At 67.3% G+C, this 20,767-nt stretch overlaps 4 protein-coding genes across 4 annotated transcripts; 2 read left to right on the top strand and 2 right to left on the bottom strand.

The window, feature by feature from the left end:
• Window positions 1-4,455: 4,455 nt before the first annotated feature.
• CTSW (cathepsin W) lies at window positions 4,456-8,023 on the top strand. Its single transcript, XM_062197762.1, has 10 exons — window positions 4,456-4,542; window positions 4,752-4,836; window positions 6,151-6,264; window positions 6,630-6,784; window positions 6,877-6,979; window positions 7,076-7,156; window positions 7,231-7,356; window positions 7,442-7,506; window positions 7,577-7,786; window positions 7,854-8,023. Exons 1-10 carry the CDS (start codon window positions 4,456-4,458, stop codon window positions 7,962-7,964), a joined length of 1,137 nt encoding a protein of 378 aa, XP_062053746.1. The 3' UTR covers window positions 7,965-8,023.
• Window positions 8,024-8,126: 103 nt separating this feature from the next.
• FIBP (FGF1 intracellular binding protein) lies at window positions 8,127-11,265 on the bottom strand. The gene is made up of 10 exons (XM_062197761.1): window positions 11,132-11,265; window positions 10,847-11,045; window positions 10,619-10,745; window positions 9,821-9,921; window positions 9,407-9,540; window positions 9,063-9,171; window positions 8,924-8,987; window positions 8,652-8,738; window positions 8,474-8,571; window positions 8,127-8,237 (listed from the first exon to the last, which is right to left on the bottom strand). Exons 1-10 carry the CDS (start codon window positions 11,214-11,216, stop codon window positions 8,168-8,170), a joined length of 1,074 nt encoding a protein of 357 aa, XP_062053745.1. The 5' UTR covers window positions 11,217-11,265; the 3' UTR covers window positions 8,127-8,167.
• Window positions 11,266-12,448: 1,183 nt separating this feature from the next.
• On the top strand, window positions 12,449-13,523 carry CCDC85B (coiled-coil domain containing 85B). The gene has a single exon (XM_062195810.1). The coding sequence runs from the start codon at window positions 12,528-12,530 to the stop codon at window positions 13,134-13,136; it is 609 nt and encodes a 202-aa protein (XP_062051794.1). The 5' UTR covers window positions 12,449-12,527; the 3' UTR covers window positions 13,137-13,523.
• A 26-nt stretch (window positions 13,524-13,549) lies between these two features.
• Window positions 13,550-19,467, bottom strand: FOSL1 (FOS like 1, AP-1 transcription factor subunit). Its single transcript, XM_062195809.1, has 4 exons — window positions 19,276-19,467; window positions 16,700-16,897; window positions 15,177-15,284; window positions 13,550-14,892 (listed from the first exon to the last, which is right to left on the bottom strand). Exons 1-4 carry the CDS (start codon window positions 19,375-19,377, stop codon window positions 14,440-14,442), a joined length of 861 nt encoding a protein of 286 aa, XP_062051793.1. The 5' UTR covers window positions 19,378-19,467; the 3' UTR covers window positions 13,550-14,439.
• Window positions 19,468-20,767: the final 1,300 nt, after the last annotated feature.

The raw sequence follows: 20,767 nt of genomic DNA, 5'->3' as shown, positions 1-20,767 counted from the left end.
CCGGCCGGCCGCAGGCCCCCGCCCGGTCCCCCGCGGCGCCGCCCGGAGCCGCCTCCCGGCGCCGGGCCAGGGTCCCCCAGCGCTCGATCGTGGTGCCATGGACCTGGATGCCGAACCCCCAGACTCACTCGGGGGGGGGGGGCAGACCCTCATCAGAAACGTCACTCCGCGCACCTGGCTGCTACCTACGCGCGCGGAATTCCTTTCCGCGCACCCACTCCTCAGTCCCGCACCCCCAGACCCTCATCTGCGCCTCCCGGAAGGAACTGGGAACCGAGGCCCCACCCAGCCCTGGGGCCTTCAGCCCCTCACTCGACCCCCCCCAGAATTGTATTCCGTGCCCCCAGACCGTCACTCCAGACGTCCCCAAAACTTCACCCCGGGTCCCCGGACCCTCGCCCCGGCACGAGACGCTCCCGGGCGCAGAGCTGCCCATCCCCCCCCCCCCCCCCCGCCATCTCCCGCCAGGTGGTCCCTGCGCTCCTGCACGGCCTCCCCCGCCCCCCGCACTCAGCCCTCCAAGCCGAGGTCGGGGGCGGGGGCGCAGGTCCCTTTTGGCCCCAAATGAATGGCAGGACCCCGAGAAGCAGGGAAAGGGTGCACTCGGGGGCGAGGGACGCCAGGCTCCGCTGCCAACGCCTTCGCGACCCTCCTCTTGCCCACGCCCCCCACTCGGCTTCCGACCCCTCCCCCAGCGGAGGGCGTGGCCGGGGCGGAGCCCGGGAGGGCTCGACTCCCAGGAAGGGGCGGGGCTTCGCGCTGCCCACGTCTCAGGGCTGGGCCAGACGGGAAAGGGCCGCGTGTGCAGGGCTCCCGGCTCCCCGCAGGCTGCGAGCGGGAACAGTCGGGTCTTCCCTCCCTTTCCCATCCCTGCTTGACCCCTCGATCGCCCACGACTGACCCGGTGGGGCTCAGGCTGATACATTCCTACCACCTGCCCAGGGGCTGGGGCAAGGAAGCCGCAAGTCCGAATTCTTGGAGACCTAGCGTTCACGAGTGTTGGTGAGGGTGCGGAGAACTCGCAGCCCTCCTAGGCTGCACCATCCGGCTGTGTCCCCAGATGTTACCAGGCAGGTTCGCTCCCAGGTATGCGCCCGGGAGACTGGACGGGCGACGGGCACACAGCCGCCCACAGACTGGACGGGCGACGGGCACGCACCCGCCCCCGGAGACTGGACGGACGACGGGCACGCAGCCGCACCCGGGAGACTGGACGGGCGACGGGCACGCAGCCGCCCCGGAGACTGGACGGACGACGGGCACGCAGCCGCCCCGGAGACTGGACGGGCGACGGGCACGCACCCGCCTCCCAGACTGGACGGGCGACGGGCACGCAGCCGCCCCGGAGACTGGACGGACGACGGGCACGCACCCGCCCCGCAGACTGGACGGGCGACGGGCACGCACCCGCCCCGGGAGACTGGACAGAAACCAGATCAATGCTGGTCGGGAAAGTGGGGAGTGACTTAGCGATAGACGATTTCTTTTGAAAGGATGACTGTTCTGAACGTAGTAGTGAATGCTTGCATATCCAAGCAAATATACTGAAAATCCATGCACATACATTGTAGTGTGTGACTCATAGATCAACACAGCTGTTACCGAAACAGTACTAGCTCCTGGCTGTGGCGCCATGGTCCCGCAGGTTAGGCCGCCCCCTGCAGTGACCTCCTGACCTCCGTTCCCTGTGAGCACCGCACCAGTTCCAGTCCTGCCTGCTCCGCTTCTGATCCAGCTCTCTGCCATGGCCTGGGAAAGCAGTGGAGGATGGTCCAAGCGGTTGGGCCCCTGCACCCATGTGGGAGACCCGGATGAAGCTCCAGGCTCCCGGCTTTGGCCTGGTCAGCCCCATTTGGAGAGTGAACCAGTGGATGGAAGATCTCCCCTCCACACACACACACACCCTGTAACTCTGCCTTTCAAATAATAAATAAATCTGAAAATAACACTAGATCCTGATTATCAAGAACTAACCATTCCAGGCAGCTGCACAGACCTGGGGCCGTGGTCCTGCCAAGCCAGGGAAGGCACCAGTGTCCCGGGTGAGGGAGGCGGAGGGACCTGGCCCAGGGCAGAATCTGAACTCAAATCCGGCCGATGCGGGCACTCCAGGTCTCTCTGCCCCAGGTCAGAGCATTGAGGGCACAGTCTGAAGGCGCACTGGGTGCTAGCCAGGGTGCTCCACGAGGTTCACCCCTCCCGTGCCAGCCCCCCTGAGAACAGCCACTGCCACTTCAGAGCTGGGAGCACAGGCCCAGCGGGAGTGGCTCAGTGCACCGTTCATGACTCAGACTTGAACTTGAACCCCATCTTGGCACTTTGCAGGCCCAAGTGAGCCCGCCTCTTGGAAGTGGCTCTGCAGAATGACCCTCCCAGGCTCTGGGGGCCCAGGGATCGGCCCCGCCCTCACCAGCTCTGCACTGGGCCCCTCTCAAGCCTCACCCTGCTGGGGGTCTCTCCTAAGAAGTCGGGCACCCCTCCTAGGCGGTGAGGCCTCTGGGTGCCAGCCAGGAGCTGCGAGGGAAAGACTAAGTCAGGGGCCACCACTCTGGCGTAGTGGGCTAAGCTTCCACCTGTGGCACTGGCATCCCATATGGGCCTGGTTGCTCCTCTTCCGATCCAGCTCTCTGCTATGGCCTGGGAAAAGGAGTAGAAGATGGCCCAAGTCCTTGGGCCCCTGCACCCACATGGGAGACCCAGAAGAAGCTCCTGGCTCCGGCTGTTGTGACCATTTGCGGAGTGAACCAGCAGATGGAAGACCTCTCTCCTCTCTCTCTCTCTCTAATTCTACCTAAATAAATCAAGAACTAAATAGACCCTGTGCTAGGCACCAGGGACCAGCACTGGCTAAAGGGACCAGGACCACCTAGAGCGCATGTTCCAGGGCGGGAAGGAGGGGGTCACAGAGGACGTCCCCCGCACAAGACAGGTGGTATGACGCCGCTGCAGCTCTGCAGGCGGACCCAGGGCCTTAATCATAGGCCACACACAGCACCAGACTGGCGTCTGGATAGAACCACGGGGCTGGCACCCCGCTCGCTCTGCTCCCGGCAGTCTACCCATTTCTTTTGAAAATTTTTATGTATTTACTTGAGGGGCAGGGCTGGGCTAGGCCACAGCCGGAGCCAGAGGCCCAACCCAGGTGTCCTGGTGGGCGGCAGGCCCCAGCTGCTCGAGCCGTCACTGCTGCCTCGCGGGTGTGTGTCACAGGAAGCCGGGGCGGGGTGCGCAGCCCGGACACCGATGGGGGAACACAGGCCTCTTCAAGCAGCATCGTGACACCGAGCCCGCTGCTGGCTGCGCCTGGCCCCAGCACCCTTCAGCACAGGCACCGCTGCCTATGGTTGAACAGAGGAGTCCCCTGGCTTAGGATGGGGCGCGCAGCCTCGCAGCTCAGGCTGGAGCGTCCTCCCTCCTCCCTCTCTCTCTCACCCCCGGGGAGCCCTAGATAGGCAGCTTTTCGCACCCATCTCTGCTGTCAGAGGACATTTCCCCCCGGCATCCGCTTAGCACCAGGCAGCAGTAACAGGTGCCCCCTCCACGTGCTGCTCCCTGGACTTGCCCTTCCCTGGGCAAAACCCCTGGCAAACAGCTCTGTCGACCAGCGCCCCCGCCCCAAGCCTGCTGCAGGCCCTGTCTCGTCCTGGGCGCTCGGACACAGGCGAACTGGACGCCGTGGCATGGCCATTGGGAGGCAGATGCCACACGGGCTCATGCGAGTTACACATGGGGAGCAGGGAAGGCTTCTCAAAGGAGGCGGCCCCTTGGGGCCGGTGCAGTGGCGCAGTGGGTTAACGCCCTGGCCTGCAGTGCCAGCATCCCATGTGGGCGCCGGTTCTAGTCCCGGCTGCTCCTCTTCCCATCCAGCTCTCTGCTATGGCCTGGGAAAGCAGTGGAGGATGGCTCAAGTGCTTGGGCCCCTGTATCCACATGGGAGACCTGGAAGAAGCTCCTGGTTCCTGGCTCTGGATTGGCTCAGCTCCGGCTGTTGCAGCCATCTGGGGAGTGAACCAGCGGATGGAAGACCTCTCTCTGTGTCTCTACCTCTCTCCTTAACTCTGTCTTTAAAATAAATAAAATAAATCTTCAAAGGAGGCGGCCCTTGAGCTGACGCGGGCACTGGCTGCCCTGGGGCCTCTCTCAGTTGTCAGGGGCCTGTGGCTCTGGCAGCCCCTGCACTTCCTGTCACTGCCGGCTTAGGAGCTGCCTTCCTGGCCCCCAAAGGCAGCTTTCTCTCTGTATCCCTAGAATTGCCCAGGAAGGGGTGTGGGCTGGGAGGAGGGGACAGGCAGGCAGGGAGGGAGGGGCGGGGACTGAATAGCTCCTGTGCTCTCGGGGTCCCCCCACCCCGACCCCAGCCTGCCTTCCCCTTGGTGGTTTCTCCAGCTCCGCCCTCCCCACCTCTCCGGCTTGGTCTGCACAGCTTCCTGCCCAGGCACTCCAGGCTGCAGCACCATGGCACCAGCTGCCCGGCTCTCCTGCTGCCTCCTGGCCCTGTGGGTGGCAGGCCTAGTCCAGGTCAAGGATGCCCTCGGGGCCCAGGTAGGAGCGCCCACCCGCCCCTTCTCCCCCTCCCCTGGCAGTTCCATGCTTGGGCTCACCTCTGCAGGAACAACCAGGCTGCCATCCCTGGTCTTGAGCGGCCGAGGCTGCCTCGCCCGCTGCCCAGGCTCACGCAGGGGACGGAGGCAGCTGATCCCAGCAACGACTTGTCCACCCCTCACCCCTTTCTGCCCTCGGTTCCTCTCCAGGACCCCGGTCCCCAACCACTGGAGCTGAAGGAAGCCTTCATGTTGTTCCAGATGCAGTTCAACCACAGCTACGCGAGCCCAGCAGGTATCCTGGGCACACGCCTCCAGTCCAACCCTTCCCCCATTCAACAGATGGAAAAATCGAGGCTCAGGATAGGGAACTGGCTGAGCCAAGGGCTCTGAGCAAGATGGTGGCAGGGCTGAGGGCGCACTTCCTGGTTTCCTGGACACATGAGTGGGTACTGGATGCCTTTGCTCTGAACCTGGGGAGCAGGTGGCAGCTGCCGGGGTCCCCTGGCTCCAAGACCACTTCCCTGTCACTCCAGACAGGGGTAGGGACCACCATTCACCCATGCAGTCTCAGCGGACATCCAAGGATACCCATTTTGTCCTCAAGACGGGGACTTCCTTCTCCCCCAGCCCCCAAACTGCCAGCCCTGCTCCTGCCCTCTTGCTGGATCGCACCCCCCCCCCCCATAAGGGGGTCTGCGGGGGCTCTCAGTCCAGGCTGCCCCACCCTCCCCTCCCCCACCAGGTGGGGGCTCACACCTGCAGGGAGAAGTGTGAAGAGGAGGTGGTGGCCTGGCAGGAAGCCACCCACCTTTTCCTTTTGAGTCACCCTGCCCCCATGCCCCCCACCTGCCTTAGCCCCAGGCTGGGCGACTCCTGCCTCTGGGAACTGACCCTGGTGGGCTTGGTGCCCCTTCCTTAGCCTGGGTGTCTGCACTGGGTGCCGAGGCCTGACCCTGGGTGGGCTTGGTGCCCCTTCCTTAGCCTGGGCGTCTGCACTGGGTGCTGTGAGGCCTGACCCTGGGTGGGCTTGGTGCCCCTTCCTTAGCCTGGGCGTCTGCACTGGGTGCCGAGGCCTGACCCTGGGTGGGCTTGGTGCCCCTTCCTTAGCCTGGGTGTCTGCACTGGGTGCCGAGGCCTGACCCTGGGTGGGCTTGGTGCCCCTTCCTTAGCCTGGGTGTCTGCACTGGGTGCCGAGGCCTGACCCTGGGTGGGCTTGGTGCCCCTTCCTTAGCCTGGGTGTCTGCACTGGGTGCCGAGGCCTGACCCTGGGTGGGCTTGGTGCCCCTTCCTTAGCCTGGGCGTCTGTACTGGGTGCTGTGAGGCCTGACCCTGGGTGGGCTTGGTGCCCCTTCCTTAGCCTGGGCGTCTGTACTGGGTGCTGTGAGGCCTGACCCTGGGTGGGCTTGGTGCCCCTTCCTTAGCCTGGGCGTCTGCACTGGGTGCCGAGGCCTGACCCTGGGTGGGCTTGGTGCCCCTTAGCCTGGGCGTCTGCAGTGGGTGCTGTGAGGCCACAGGAAAAGCCCCAGTGGGGAGGGCGCCCAGGCAGCGGCCACTTCCTGCCCCGAGGGCCCCCGAGCCAGTCTTGGACAGCCCACGTTTGGTCTAGAGCATGCTCGCCGCCTGCACATCTTCGCCCACAACCTGGCCCGGGCTCAGCGGCTGCAGGAGGAGGACCTGGGCACAGCCGAGTTCGGGGTGACTCGGTTCAGTGACCTCACAGGTACTGCGGCCCTCCCGGCCCACAGGTGGGGGTCGGGGAAGAGAGTCTCCCCCAGGGCTACCGCAGGTGGACAGGCCTTCTACTGTCACTTCCCTGGGAGGGACCCTGAGGGCCAGAGGCCCGGGTGCTTGTCCCAAACCCCAGAGCGCAGGGGCGGGGACTCCGCTGGTCCGCTGCCCAGGGCAGCTTGGGGCCAGAGGCAGGAGGTGTGGGGAAAGGCCGGCCAGAACGTGGCCTCTCTAGGGCTGCGCTTCTCGCCTTCCTGAGCACCATGGGACGGACCCAAGTGGCAATGATGTGGCTGGCTGGAGCGGGAGGGACAGACTACGGAGAAGGGGTCAAAACTGTGACCTGTCTGTCCCCAGAGGAGGAGTTTGGCCAGCTCCACGGGCATCGGAGGGCAGCCCGAGGGGTGCCCAGCGTGGGCAGAGAGGTGGGGTCTGAAGAGCAGGGGACGCTGTTGCCCCCCACCTGTGACTGGCGGAAGGCAGCCGGCGTCATCTCGCCCATCAGGGACCAGGTGTGTGCCCCCTGGCAGCCCAGCCCGACCTGAGGGGCGGCAGAGGGCAGGGCCTGGACGCCACTCCCCGGCCCCCTCCTCTTCCCCCCCAGAGAAACTGCAGATGCTGCTGGGCCATGGCAGCGGCGGGCAACATCGAGGCCCTGTGGGCCATCAGACACAGACACAGCCACTCGGTGCAAGTGTCGGTGCAAGGTAGGGCCGGGGCGTGGCTGACAGGGGAGGGCGTGCGCACGCGCACACACGCGCGCGCACACACACACACACACACGTCGTCCCCTCCCGCACCAGAGATGCTCGACTGTGGCCGCTGTGGCGACGGTTGCAAGGGCGGCTTCGTCTGGGATGCGTTCATCACCGTCCTCAACAACAGTGAGTACCTGCCGGGTGGGGGCGGGGCGGGCGCACGGGGGCGGAGTCTCCCGCTCTGTCCCCTCCACGTGCAGGCGGCCTGGCCAGCGAGAAGGACTACCCCTTTGAGGGGACTGTCAGAGCCCACCGGTGCCTGGCCAAGAGGTACAAGAAGGTGGCCTGGATCCAGGACTTCCTCATGCTACGGGACGACGAGCAGAGTGAGCGAGGCGGGCTGGCAGGGGCGGGGCGACGCCCCGAGCCGGGAGTGGGCAGGGCCTCACGCACCCCACCCTCTGCCCTCAGCAATTGCCCAGTACCTGGCCACGCAGGGGCCCATCACCGTGACCATCAACCAGACGCTCCTGCAGGTAAGGGGGCGGGCGGGGGAGGGGCGCCCAGGACGGGTGGCCCCACGCTGACCTCTGCTGGGCCCCACAGCACTACAAGAAGGGTGTGATCAGGGCCACGCCCGCCACCTGTGACCCCCGGACCGTGGACCACTCCGTCCTGCTGGTGGGCTTTGGCCGGAGCACGGCGGAGGAGGAGCAGCAGGCAGAGAGGCTGCGGTCCCCGTCCCGCCCCCGCCCCCGCCACTCCATCCCCTACTGGATCCTGAAGAATTCCTGGGGGCCCGACTGGGGTGAGGAGGTGAGTGTGATCTCTGGGGAGGGGGCAGGGCAGAACCGCGTGGCCCTGATGTCGCCCCGCCTCCTAGGGCTACTTCCGGCTGCACCGAGGAAGCAACGCCTGCGGCATCACCAAGTACCCGCTCTCGGCCCGCGTGGACCGGCCCGTGAAGAAGCACCCGGTCTCCTGCCCTCCGTGAGCCCGCCGACTGCCCCCTCCCCCGGCCCGCCCGAGGTCCCGCCTCCTTTCAAGCCTCAATAAAACCAGAGCAGTGCAGTGGGCGGGCAGAGCGCACTGGCTCCCTGGCCCGCAGGTGCACACCGCGCACAGCCTGAGCTCCTCCCTGCGAGCGACAGCAGTCTGCAAACTCATGGCAACTTTATTGTTGGCGCCGGACGGGGCTCAGTCATGGTAGAGACGCAGGAGGCAGCCACGCAGGGTGCTCATGTAGCGGTCCCAGAGGGCCTGGTGCCTGTGACGGGACAGCCACAGAACCGCTGACGTGCGCCCCTCACCCCGGACGCAGTCGGCCTCAACTGATTCATTATGGCCCTAGTTTACATACGGGGATCAGAGGGGTTAAGTAACCCCCCCAAGGCCACACAGCCTCTCGGGGGCGGGGCTGGGACTCTGAGCCACACTACTTCCACCCCCAGGAGGACAGGGCCTGGGCGAGGCCAGCCGGGCAGGAGGGCCAGGCTCTCTCACCGGAAGCCATCCAGGGAGTGGACAGACGCCGAATACTGGTTGAGGAAGACCCGCACGTCACTTAGCGGCCAGTGGTCGGAGCGGCAGGGTTCCACGAACTGTAGGCCCAAGGGAGTATTTGGCGCCGGGCAGCCCAGGCCAGGCCAGGGGAGGAAGGACGGCAGGCAGGCCCACTTACCTTCTCCACGAGGTCCACGAACAGGTCCCTGACGTCCTTGTTGTGGGTCAGCTTGGCGGCCACGTTCACCAGCCCCCGGGACAGGTTCTGTGGGGCAGGGGGTCGGGGAGTTCTGCCCTCTGCCCCGGGAGCTGGGGGAGGGGCAGGCCCCTCTCCAAATCTCCCTCAGTCAACCAAGGCCCCCCTCACAGGCGGGCAGAGTGGGCAGCAGCGCCACCTGCCGGTCCGTCTCGGACAGGAGCAGTGCGCCGCAGGCTGATGGGGCCACAGACCTTGAAGTTGGCTTCCATCTCCGAGAAGACGCCCAGCTTCCCCCGGAGGGCAGTGCACACCAGGCTGCAGGCAGACAGCGTCACGCCCAGGGCCCCAGAGCCCCACCTCAGGCACTGCCCCCGGGGGCCCCAGGGTCACCTCTTGTGCAGGTCCAGGAGGTCCTTGTCGGCCACTAGCACCTTGAGCTCCTTCAAGTCCTGGAGAAACTCCTTGTCTAGGTCCATGTCCATGTCATCCACCTGGGAGTCTGTGGGAGGCCCAGGAGGGAGGGGTGGGGAGGGCGAGAGCACGCTGTGCCTTCCTCACCCCTGCCTCGGAGTCCCAGGGGCGGAGCAACGCGCCCCAGGGCGGAGGGAGGCAGCGGCCCCCTGCGTGCAGGCCAGCTGCGCGTGGGTGGAGGCCCCAGGACCGCGCTGGGACCTGGGGACCTTCGGGGCCAACAGCAGGCAGGGCAGCAGGCCCCAAGCAGGTGGGGGGCTCACCGACAGCTCCGAGGGTCCAGTTCTGGATCATGAGCTCGGCACAGAAGGCAAAGTCACCGAAGCTGAGATACTGCAGCTTCTTCTTCCCCGTCTCAAAGCGGTTATTGGCAAAGAAGACAATGGCTGCATAGTCCCTGCATGGAGCGCAGGGCAGGTGCCCTCGGGACTGGACTCCCACGTCAGCCCCCCCTGCCCCAACTCGGTGTGACCTGGTCCAGGCCACTCCCCTGCAGAGCTGAGGCCATGGCGGGGGTGGGGGTGGGGGACAACATCCGAGAACAGCCCCCGGGCAGCTGAACCATGCTCAGTCTGACCCAGAGCGCAGACGGGAAGTGGGAGCACGTCCCCCGCCCCAGCACAGCCAGGAGGTCACAGGTCACAGGTGTGTGCGGGAGGGGAGGGCTGGCCCCTCACCTGGCCAGGCGCTCGGAGAGCAGGAAGTGCTGCTGGATGTTGTCAGCCAGGGAGCCCCGCATCTCCTCCACCACCTTGAAGACGCGCTTGAAGTTGTCGAACTGCGGGGGGGGGGGGGGGGGCTGAGCCGGTGGTGCCACCCAAGGAGCCGCTCACTGAGCCCCTCCCTCTCCCATCTCCCTGCCCCCCCCTGAGCCCCTCCCTCTCCCACCTCCCTGCCCCTCTGCCCCTTGGTCCTTCAGTGAACTTGTCTCCGTTGGTCAGTTGCCCATCCACGCACGGCAGGCTTATCAGCTTCCACCGTCTGGCCCTGGACAAGCGCGGCCTCGCTCCTGTCTCTGAGTTCCAGCCCACGGGAGACACCACGCTCCCTGTGCTTCAGCAGCCGGAGCCAGAGGCGATGCTCCGGCTGAGCCCCAGGAACACGGGGGAGCTCACAGGAGACACCAGAGAGGCATCGGAGGCCCAGGAGCAGGGCGCTCCCTGGACCGCTGAAAGGCTGTGAATCTTGCCCTGGTGTTCAGGGGCCCAGACCAGTGCCTCCAGGGCAGGGCAAGGTGAGCGCGCTGGGGAAGCATGCACGGACCGGACGACAGGAGAGCCCGGAGGCCGAGGCCGAGGCGAGCAGCTGCTGGGCGGGAGGCAGTGCGAATCAAGGTACAGGAGCCCAGGTCAGACCTGGGCCTCTGTAAGCTCACCCTGGCCACAGGGTAGGGAACGGCTTGGCCACAAAGGGGGCGGAAGACACCAGTGTGAAGCCGGGCGGGGGCCGCCCCGCCATGGGGGTGCGCTGCCCACCTGTCTGCGGCAGCTCTTCAGGGTGATGCCCGTCTTGGTGCTGATGTCATCCAGGTCTTTCTTGGTGCCCTTGGACAGCTTCTTGCCCAGAACCTCCCGCACGAAGGCCTCGTCGAAGGCGTAGTACCTTGTGTAAGCAGAGGGCACCCTGAGCCCTCCAGGGAGGAGGAGAAGGGGCGCCCGCAGGGCCGGGGTCCCGCCCCTTCTGCCGGGGTCCCCGGTGCGCACCTCTCAATGAGCAGCGCCTGCCGCGAGGGCGGGATCTGGAAGATGAGCTGGTGCGGCAGCTTGGGCGGCGCGTGCAGCAGGCGCTCCAGCATGTGGAAGGTGCGGTAGTGGTCCATGGTGTCGCTCTGCAGCACGGCCGCCGTGGCGCCCGTCTGCTCCAGGATCCCCGAGCGCACCCGCAGGGCCACCGCATCGTTCACTGCGGAGCGGGCGCCGGCATCAGCTCCCGCCCGGCCGGCCGGCCCCGACCTGCAAACCACGGCCCCGGGCGGGCTCCCCGCAGACCTGAGTAGCCGTCCAGCCAGAGGCGATACACGTCCTCGTCGATGAGGGTCGTGTTCCCCACGAAGATGTCCAGCTCGCTGGTCATGGCGGCGCCCCGGCGGGCGCACGGGCCGGGCGCGCCCCCGCCGGGCCACTTCCGGGAGCGCCGCGATGACGCTCCGGGTACCCGGAAACCCAGCAGGGGACCACTTCCGGCGCGCAGGCGTTCCGGGCGGGGCGCGGGGCGGCCGCGCGAGTGCGGGGATCCCCCCGCGACTTCGGGATTTCACAGACGCTGGCCCGGAGGGGCCCGCCCCGCGCGAGCCCTAGGCCGCCGCCCGCGCCTCCCGGAGCCCCCTGGAAAGTTCTGGCGGCCCCCCACTCTCCCCGTGTCCGCGACCCTGCTTCCCCGCGCCCGCGCCGACTCCCGCCGGCTCCCCGCAGGCCTCGCCCCCGCACGCAGGCCGCCCCAGGCCCGGCTCTGGGCGCCTCCATCCCCTGCCGCAGCCTGAGCGGTCGCTTTAAATGCGACTTCCCCAGCGTGACTGCGCGGTTCAGCTTCCGTGCCGGCCCGTGGGAGCGTCCACCCCCACCCCCGCCCCCGCCGTGCAAGAGAAACCGACAACGTGAGGCCGCGCTCACGGTGCCAGAGCGCCCCGCCACGCTGTTCCCTCTCGGGGCGCCTCGGGGCCCGTCTCCCGCAGGGCTCTCGCCCCCCGGGAGGGTCAGCGCCTCGGTTAAGCCAAGTCTACACGGGCCTTGCACAGAATGACGGTTTATTGGACCAACAGGCGAGCCCCTGTGCGCCCCCTCCCCACCCACGGGCAGGAGGCGCTCCCCGCGAGCGAGCGGAGGCTCGGGGTCTCCAGCACTCGGCAGCCGAGCTCCGCGAGCGCAGGGGGGGACCGGGAAGCCACCCGCGTGGGGTTGCGCGGGAGTCGGGAGCACACGCCGGAGCGCAGGTTCGAGCTGGAGCGGCGACCCGGAGCTCGGAACTGAGAAGCGGCCGAGACGCCGCTCCGAGGGCGAGGGTCCCGGGGCGGCTCCAAGGGCGAGGGTCCCCGGACGCCGCTCCGAGGGCGAGGGTCCCGGGACGCCGCTCCGAGGGCGGGGGTCCCGGGGCCCCTCCTCCGCCGGGGTCGCCGCACCGCCGGCCGCCGTGGGCGGGCGAGCGGAGCGCCGGCCCCGGCCCCGCCCCGTTCCGGGGAGGCGGCCCCGGATTGGCTGCGCTCCCCTGACGTAGCGCGGCCCCGCCCAGGCGCGCGCCCCGCCGCGTGCGCACCCCCGGGTGGCTGCTGCAGCCTGCGCTGCCTCGGCCGCTGACCGCCGCCGGCCGAGCGGGAGCCGCAGCCGGGCCCGACGCGGGGCGCCTGGGCCGCGGCGGCCGGCGGGCGATGCTGCAGCGGCCCGAGCAGCCATGGAGGCCGAGCCCGGCGGCCTGGAGGAGCTGACGGACGAGGAGATGGCGGCTCTGGGCAAGGAGGAGCTGGTGCGGCGTCTGCGGCGGGAGGAGGCGGCGCGCCTCGCGGCGCTGGTGCAGCGCGGCCGCCTCATGCAGGAGGTGAACCGGCAGCTGCAGGGTCACCTGGGCGAGATCCGCGAGCTCAAGCAGCTGAACCGGCGCCTGCAGGCCGAGAACCGCGAGCTGCGCGACCTGTGCTGCTTCCTGGACTCGGAGCGCCAGCGCGGGCGCCGCGCCGCGCGCCAGTGGCAGCTCTTCGGGACCCAGGCGTCCCGGGCCGTGCGCGAGGACCTGGGCGGCTGCTGGCAGAAGCTGGCCGAGCTGGAGGGCCGCCAGGAGGAGCTGCTGCGGGAGAACCTGGCGCTGAAGGAGCTGTGCCTGGCGCTGGGCGAGGAGTGGGGCCCCCGCAGCGGCCCCGGCGGCGCGGGGGGCTCCGGCGCCGGGCCGGCCCCCGAGCTCGCCCTGCCCCCCTGCGGGCCCCGCGACCTGGGCGACGGGAGCTCCAGCACCGGCAGCGTGGGCAGCCCCGATCAGCTGCCCCTGGCCTGCTCCCCCGACGACTGAGGGCGCCGCTTCCTCCACGCCGACGCCCACCCGGGGGGCTTCGCCGAGCACCGGGACTGCTGCTGACCCCAGGAGCCGGACGCCGCCCCGGCTGCGCACCGGGGGCCTCGGGCGTGGCCAGAGAAGCCCCGGCAGGGAGAAGGGCCCCTCGCTCTCGCTGGCGGGGCGGCAGGGGGACGGTGGGCCGGAGCGGAGGAGCTGGCTGGGGGTGGGGAGGGGGCTAATAAACCGGGACGGAAGCGGAGCCCGCCGCCTGGGCAGCGTCTGTTTGGGACTTGCGGGGCTCGGGACCGGGTACTAATCCCTTCCGACGCGACTGCAAAACTAAGGTGGCCGACTCCCCTACCAACTCGAGTTTGGGGTGGGAATGCGGGACTCTTCCCCCCTCCCCCCCCCCCCCCCCCCCCCGTCCAGTGCCGGACGGATCCGGCCCCTGAAGTGGCTCCCGCTCCCTTCCTGTGCAAGACAATGGGGCAGGAAGCAGGTGTTGGGGGCCTGGAACCCACTTGGCCGCGTCTTGAGGGTGGAAGCAGGGGGCGGAAGAGTGCCTCCCCCGTGGCACATGCGCCAGCTCTGTTGGCTCCCACGGGGAGAAGGACCGATAACCCCCCCACCTTCACCCCGGAGCACCCTGTTCTCTCCGTCCTAGTAATGAGGCGAGCGGAGGCGCCGGCGTCAGATAAGACAGTGGGGATCCAGAAGTATCCATTTGTCCAAGGTCACCGGGCCAGTCTGTGGGGCAGAGACCAGGGCTGGTGACTCTGGGCCCAAGGACACACCCCCCGGGCCAGAGCTTCAAGCCTTTTATTCCATGTTGGCAGGTTTGTATAAAAATACTCTTCTTGAAAATAAATAGCAGCTGCCCCTCCCTCTGGAGGCCTGGATCCCCTGGGGGCTAAAGGCTTCTCAGAGCTGGGGGCCACAGGTGAGCTCGCCGGTGGCACACACCTCGTGGGCTGTGCGGGGTCGGAGGGGTCGGCCCGTGGCCGTGCGCTGCTGGCAGTGGGGCTGGTGAGTTAGTGTTCTAGGCTGGGAGACAGGTTCCCTGGACAGCGTGGGTGGTGGGTGGTGGGTGAGGGCTCCACAGGGCCCCTAGGGGCCATACAAAGTCTCTCTGGGTTTTTCTGACACAGATGGGGGATGTTTGGTCTCTGATTTAGTGCAAATTGTGCTCGGTTTCACCTGGAGGGATGGAGAAGGGCGGGGGCGGTCCAGGCCAGCTGGACCCAGGAACGGGGCGGGGGCTGGCGGGGCAGGAGATGCCGGCTGGGGTGGCGCCTTGCAGGAGGGGGGCTGGGCTGCCTCACAAGGCCAGGAGGGTTGGGGAGCCCAGGGGGTCCGAGGACGGATCCCCACTGCTGCTGCTGCTCTTGCGATGGGCGGAGGAGCAGGGCTCAGGGGTGCTGGGGTAGGTGAAGACCAGGCTGGGGGTGAAGGGAGTGAGGGAGGGCGTGGTCATGAGCGTGGGGGTGTGCAGTGCCTCGGGCTCGAGCAGGGGCCCCGGGGAGAGGGAGATGCGAGGGACAGGGCGGCAGGGGGCGGGCGGGCTGCTGGAGCCGCCTGGGCCGCCTGGGTCGCCACTGTCCTGGGCTTGTGGGCCGCCTGGGCTGCCTGGGCCGCCGCTGTCCTGTGCTGCTGGGATTCTGCAGATGGGGCGGTGGGCTTCCAGCACCAGCTCCAGGCGCTCTTTCTGCTTCTGCAGCTCCTCGATCTCCCGCTGCAGCGCGGACTTCTCGTCCTCCAGCTTGTCCGTCTCCTGGAGAGGTGGCAAAGGGGAGTCGGGAGGGTGAGGGCTGAAGACCCCGTGGGCCCCGCCGGGGTGGGGCGGCTCCAGCACGGCTGGACTGCAACTCCCGTGAGCCCCTGGGAAAACATGGGCACAACTCCCATGAGGCCTGGGGTGGCTCAGACAGAGACTGCTGGCTGGGCTTGGGCTCAGTGCTGCTGCTCCCAGGACTGTCCCGGGGGAGGGACAGCCAGGGTCTCCCTCCGTGAGGCTCAGGGGGACCCTGGGTGCCCCCCACAGGGGTCAGCGCTCACCGCCTGCAGGAAGTCGGTCAGTTCCTTCCTCCTGTTCCTGCACTTGGCCGCGGCCAGCTTGTTCCGCTCCCGCCTCACTCGGCGTCGCTCCTCTTCCTCTGGGCTGATCTGGGGGGTGGGGGTGGGGGGGAAGGTGGCAGTGAGACAGACCCCGGGTCACTGCTGTGACCTTGCCCCCTGCAGGGGTAAGCCCCTGGCCCTGTGGAGCCCCCCACCCCGGTCTCTGATTTGACCACCACTGCACCCATACTGGTTCCCTGTACTCAGGTGCTGCGTAGCAATGGCCAATTCCCGACTCTCCCCTAGCTCAGGTGCTCACTCCTGCTCCCACAGGGCTCAGCTGGGCGCCCCGCGCTACAGGACGCCTTCCTGCCCCCAGCCCCTGGGGTGGGCTTTTCCCTTTCCAAGGGGCACCCATCTTCCTGGTGTTCAGACTGCCAAGTCTGTCCCCCAAGGATCTGGAGCGCTAGGAGGGGCTGAGCACCCCACAGAAGTCGCAGTTTCAGGGGGACCTGACCTCTGCAGCTCAGCCCCAATTCCAAGTCAGGGACTTGAAGCCCAGGGCCGAAGGAGCGGAGGGGGGGAGACATGACTAGTGTACGGTTCCAGCCACTGGGTGGGAGGCCAGTGAGTGGAGACCACGCCCCCGAGAGGACCCCTCGCAGCACCAACCTGGGAGTACCCAGGACAGGGTTGAAGGAAGGGGCCACAGGAGGGGTCCGCTGGCTTGCTTCTGCTGCTCCAGGTGGCGACAAAGGCCAGCCCTTCTGTCTCTGGCCACCTGTTCCTGGCTGGTCTCACACCTTTCTCAGGACCCTGAGCTCCACCCCGGCTGCAGCGCGAGCTTTGCTGGGACAGCCCTCTCTCCACCGTGGTCCCATGTAGCAGACACCCCAGGGAGAGGAAAGAGCCGGTCTGTTCAAGCCCCTCCTTCTGTTCCTTTATTTGGGTGCGGACTCTGGGGAGGCGGACAGCTCAGCGCCCTCTACCTGGACCCTTCCCTGAGTGCCCAGGGAGACGTGTGGCCTGGTGGTCACAGCTGGGCAGACCCGGGCCGGTTCTCACTACTGCGTGATCTCGGCCAGGTGACGGACACCTCCGTGCCTGCACTTCCTTGGTTAAATGAGACGGGGAAACAGACCCAGGGAGGAACTGAAGGGACCACCACCACCACCCCCGCTGCTGCTGCAGCCGCACTGCCTAAGCCCACCCTCTCCGTGCACAGCAGCCCATGGAGACCCTCTAGCCTTCCCCCACCTCCCCTTTGGCTCCTGCCAGCCCCCGTGCCTGGAATATCCCTCCCTTCATCTCACACAGGCAACCCTGCGCCGCCTCCTCCAGGAAGCTTCCCCTGGTGCAGAGGTGACCTTTTTTGCTCTGCAGGCCTCCCCAGAAGCGCGCATCACCTCCTTCCCCGGGCAGTGGCCCTTCCTTCCCCGGTCTGAGCCTGTGTTCTCCTTTGTGGCCAGAGCATGTCTTTGGCATGCTGGCATGCCTGGGCACCCAGAACCAGCGCCCCTCACCTGCTCGCTGGGCCGGCGACGTGCTCCTGGAGGCGGCCCCAGAGCCTGGATGACTCCTGGCCTGGGCTGTTGGGGGCTGTACTGGGGGTAGGCGAGAGGCCTGGCGTAACTGCCTGGCCCCAGGAAGTGAGGCTGCACCATCCACTGCACCTCCTGGCTGCCACTCACAGCGTGGATGCCGGGCACAAGGTGGAACTTCTGGGGGAGAAGGAACGGAAGGCCAGGGTGAGTCTGTGGCTCAAGGAGGTCCAAGCAGAGAGACTCTCCCGTCGTCCACCCTCCGTGCAGATGCCGGTTCTGGGAGACCAGAAGGAGCTCGACTCGGCAACCAGAGACACTGATGGGTGGCAAATCCCTGCTCACGAGCTGTGTGACTGTGGGCAGGGCACACAACCTCTCTGCTCACTGCGACACCCTTCCCGGCCACAAACACTGACCCATGTGCTTGGCACAGCGGCGGCTCCATTTCCAGAAGCTGGGCTCTCGGCCCCTCCTGTACCTATCCCCCCCCCGGGGGGACAAGGACAGCCCCAGAGCGCCTGGGGTGGCTGCGAGAATGGGGTGAGGGAACGTGTGTGGCAGCCTGGGGCCCTGGTGGGCAGGAGACAGTGCTCAGCTCAGCTCAGCCACTGACAGGGGACTCAGCGAGCTATTTCATCCCCGTGTGCCTCAGTTTCCCATTTTGCTGTTATCACAGAGGAGGGTCGCAGCATTTCATTGATGCTAAGAAGTCTAGGAGCCGGCGTTGTGGTTGTGGACATAGTGGGTAAAGTCCCGGCCTGCAGTGCCAGCATCCCATACGGGTGCCGGTTCCGGTCCCAGCGGCTCGCCTGGGAAAGCAGCGGAAGATGGCCCAAGTGCTTGGGCCCCTGCACCCATGTGGGAGACCCAGAGGAAGCTCCTGGCTTCAGATCGGCTCAGCTCTGGGTGTGGTGGCCGTTTGGGGAGTGAACCAGCAGATGGAAGACCTCTTTGCCTCTGCCTCTCTATAACTCTCTTTCAAGTAAATAAATAAATCTTTTTTTTTTTTTTTTTGGACAGGCAGAGTGGACAGTGAGAGAGAGACAGAGAGAAAGGTCTTCCTTCTGTTGGTTCACCCCCGCAATGGCCGCTCCAGCCAGCGCGCTGTGGCTGGTGCACTGCGCTGATCCGAAGCCAGGAGCCAGGTGCTTCTCCTGGTCTCCCATGCAGGTGCAGGGCCCAAGCACTTGGGCCATCCTCCACTGCCCTCCCGGGCCATAGCAGAGAGCTGGACTGGAAGAGGAGCAACCGGGACAGAATCCGGCGCCCCGACCGGGACTAGAACCTGGGGTGCCGGTGCCGCAGGTGGAGGATTAGTCTATTGAGCCGCGGCACCGGCCCAATAAATCTTTTTTTTTTTTTTTAAAGGAAGTACCATCTAATAAGCTCTGAAATCAGACACCGACGTAAACAACTTAGTGACACAAAATAATTGTGGATCTTTTACTCCACGGGGTCTTAGATTCCACGAAATACGGTAACGGAGATGCCCAGTGCCCAGCGCCCTGCACAAGGTTGGTTGGCTGTCAGTGCTTCCAGTGCTAACTGGGACCCTTCTCTTTCTACCAGAAATCTGAGGACTGGGCTGGGATGGGGGCGCCTTGTTCTGGAAGAACTGGGTTCCAGCCCTGCGGACGGGCCCTGGGTGTGGGCGCCTAGTCGGCCGGGAAGCGCCCCGCAAGCCCAGGCAAGTCCTCGCAGTGCGAGCCCAGCGGCCCAGCGACCCCAGTTCCGGGCCCGCGGCACTGCCGGCGGCGTCCCCAGCTCCGGAGTTTGTCCGGGCCCGGGCCACTCGGGGCCAGGAAGGGAGGGGCGCCGCGGGTGACTCAGCCGCCGTGACTCGGCCGCCGTGACTCGGCGGAACGGACGCCGCGCCTGCCCTCCCCTGGCGACACGTGCTCGCCGCCCCTCGACAGGAAATGGGCACCTGCAGCTCCCCAAGTGCCCCCGGCCGGCAGTGGGCGCCGTCCGGTGCCGAGGGCAGGGGCGCGCGAGCTGTCCCTGGCGTCCGCCCCGGCACCTGGCCCAGTCTCTGTCTGCGTCCTTCCGCCACGGGGTGGACAGCCGGCGACCGGGAGCCCAGAGGGTCCACTGCCCCGGAGCGCCCGCTGCACCGCGCAGAGGAGGGGGCTGGAACCTGACGTCGCGGTAGCCGGGGACGGACACACAGGCGGTCACCGACAGATCCCGCCTTCCTGCTGCGTCCAGGGGTTCCCGACGTCTCCCAGGCGCGGGATGCCAAGGGGGAGACGTCTGCTGACCGCCGGGGCTGGGACTTAGCCCGGACGCCCCACGTCCCCTCCGAGGCGGGCGGGACGCACAAATGAGCAGTGGAGCGCAGGTACGAAGGAAGGTTCCCGGGAGCGAAGGGCCGGCGGCAGGGAGCGAGGGGGCGGGCGCGCGTCCCTCTGGGTCCTGGGGGGCAGCTGGCCCCCGGGCTGCGGAGAATGGGCAGAACCCGCGGTCCCGGCCCCAGGCTTCGCCGCTTCCACAGCGGGGTCCCAGGCGCCGCCCCCACCCCGTCCCCGGGGACCCCAGGGGTGCCTCCCTCTCACCTGCGGGGCCGCCGCCTGCGCCGCGGCGGGGGGCTGCGCGGGGCCTCCGTACGCGCCGCCGGCCCCGGAGCTCGGTCCGGCTTCCCCGAAGTCTCGGTACATGCCCTGGCTGGCGGCTGCTCCGCGGGGTCCGCGTCGGCGGCTTGCGTTCTGACTCACGCGCACCTCGCGGAGTCTCTTGGTTTTATGAATGAAAAGTTGTGGGGCTGAGCCGCCGGGACCGCGGGGGCGGGGCGTGCGCGGCGGCGCGGGTCCCCGCGGGGCTCCACCTCTCCGGACGCGCCGCCCCGTGCCAGGGCGCCCTGGGCGCCTCGACGCCGCCCACCGTTCCGGGGGGAAGGGGCCGCCGTGGCGTCCCCCGGGCAGCCGCCCGCCGGGGCCGCCCCTCTGACGTAGCTGCCCATACATGGTGCGGGTTCCTCGCCGCGCCCAGGTGCGGCCGAGGAGTCCCCCGCGGACTTGCGCACCTGCCGGGAACCCGGCGCCCCTCCCGGCCGCGCCCGCGAGCCCGCTCGACCTGGGCCGGCGAAACAGAACGGAGCGGGCGCGTAGCAACCTTGCCACGCCGGGGAGGCTGGGATGCAGAGCATGAGACCCGCTGGAAGCCGCCAAATGGATGAAAAAGAAAAAAACAAACAAAACACGTGGTGCCTAATTCTGGCTCTCCCGATTTGCTGGAGGCCACGTGATGCTCCTCTGCCGCTGCTGTCCTTAGGCTCCAGGGGGTAAATGACAGGCCCTGGCCGCCGACGTGGTGGGGTATCCTAACCACCCCCCCGCAAAGCAGCTAGCGCTGTGACCGGTCCACAGACAAAATGCATTATTTGGGGGTGACCGCAGGAGCTACCGCAAGTGTGGATCCAGAGCCCCTGCAGGCAGTGGGCGTCTCCGGTGGGACGCAGGTGTCTTGCGGGCAGCACCCGCTGCGGGCTGGGCGGGGGAGCCAGCCTTGCGTGGAGCGCTATGCAAGATCTGCCATGCTAGCGTCGGGCGTGCTTGGAAGAGAGGGTCAGCCATCGTGCCCGCTGTTCCGAGGGGGAAGCGGGGACCGAGAACTGCCCACGGAGGTCATTGAGTGGCCATGGCCGTTAGCCCAGCTCAGCCAGGATTTTCCAAGGCCCTCGGGCTTCGCAGAGGCAAAATGTCAGTGCCAGGAGGAGCATCCTGACACACATTCCTGGTGTGCTCCCATTGTAGAGATGAGACGACTGAGGCAGAGAGAGCGAGCGAGCGCTCGGGGCTGTCAGTGCCATGGAACTGAAGCCGGAGGACTGGGCTCTCCAGCTGTGCCCCCGGCTTATCAGCGGGCAGCTCTGCTTCTGTTCCCAGGCCTTCCTTGGGAACAGCAGCCGGGGGTCTACCAGGGCTCTCAAGGGCTCAGAACCAGGAGGCCACCCTGGCGGGAGCGACCATTTTCTGTCTGGGATCCAGGAGCTGGCTCCACCGCCCCTCGCTCACCCTGGTGCTACTCAACTCCTGGCTGCCCCTAAAA

The sequence above is a fragment of the Lepus europaeus genome, chromosome 7 (assembly GCF_033115175.1).
Source record: "Lepus europaeus isolate LE1 chromosome 7, mLepTim1.pri, whole genome shotgun sequence".
Taxonomy (NCBI): Eukaryota; Metazoa; Chordata; class Mammalia; order Lagomorpha; family Leporidae; genus Lepus; species Lepus europaeus.
Note: the sequence above shows the minus strand (reverse complement) of the source record. Positions and strands in the feature narration are given on the sequence as shown.

Bases quoted from the DNA above. Each gene is read 5' to 3' on its own strand.
- CTSW (XM_062197762.1), top strand. From the start codon at position 4,456: ATGGCACCAGCTGCCCGGCTCTCCTGCTGCCTCCTGGCCCTGTGGGTG. The intron at 6,265-6,629 runs GTACTGCGGCCC...GTCTGTCCCCAG, and splicing joins TCGGTTCAGTGACCTCACAG to AGGAGGAGTTTGGCCAGCTC. The intron at 7,507-7,576 runs GTAAGGGGGCGG...TGGGCCCCACAG, and splicing joins TCAACCAGACGCTCCTGCAG to CACTACAAGAAGGGTGTGAT.
- FIBP (XM_062197761.1), bottom strand. From the start codon at position 11,216: ATGACCAGCGAGCTGGACATCTTCGTGGGGAACACGACCCTCATCGAC. The intron at 10,746-10,846 runs GTGCGCACCGGG...TGCTTACACAAG, and splicing joins CAGGCGCTGCTCATTGAGAG to GTACTACGCCTTCGACGAGG. The intron at 8,238-8,473 runs GTGAGAGAGCCT...GTCCCGTCACAG, and splicing joins CACTCCCTGGATGGCTTCCG to GCACCAGGCCCTCTGGGACC.
- CCDC85B (XM_062195810.1), top strand. From the start codon at position 12,528: ATGGAGGCCGAGCCCGGCGGCCTGGAGGAGCTGACGGACGAGGAGATG.
- FOSL1 (XM_062195809.1), bottom strand. From the start codon at position 19,377: ATGTACCGAGACTTCGGGGAAGCCGGACCGAGCTCCGGGGCCGGCGGC. The intron at 15,285-16,699 runs GTGAGGGGCGCT...CCCACCCCCCAG, and splicing joins GTCGCCGGCCCAGCGAGCAG to ATCAGCCCAGAGGAAGAGGA. The intron at 14,893-15,176 runs GTGAGCGCTGAC...CCACCTCTCCAG, and splicing joins TGACCGACTTCCTGCAGGCG to GAGACGGACAAGCTGGAGGA.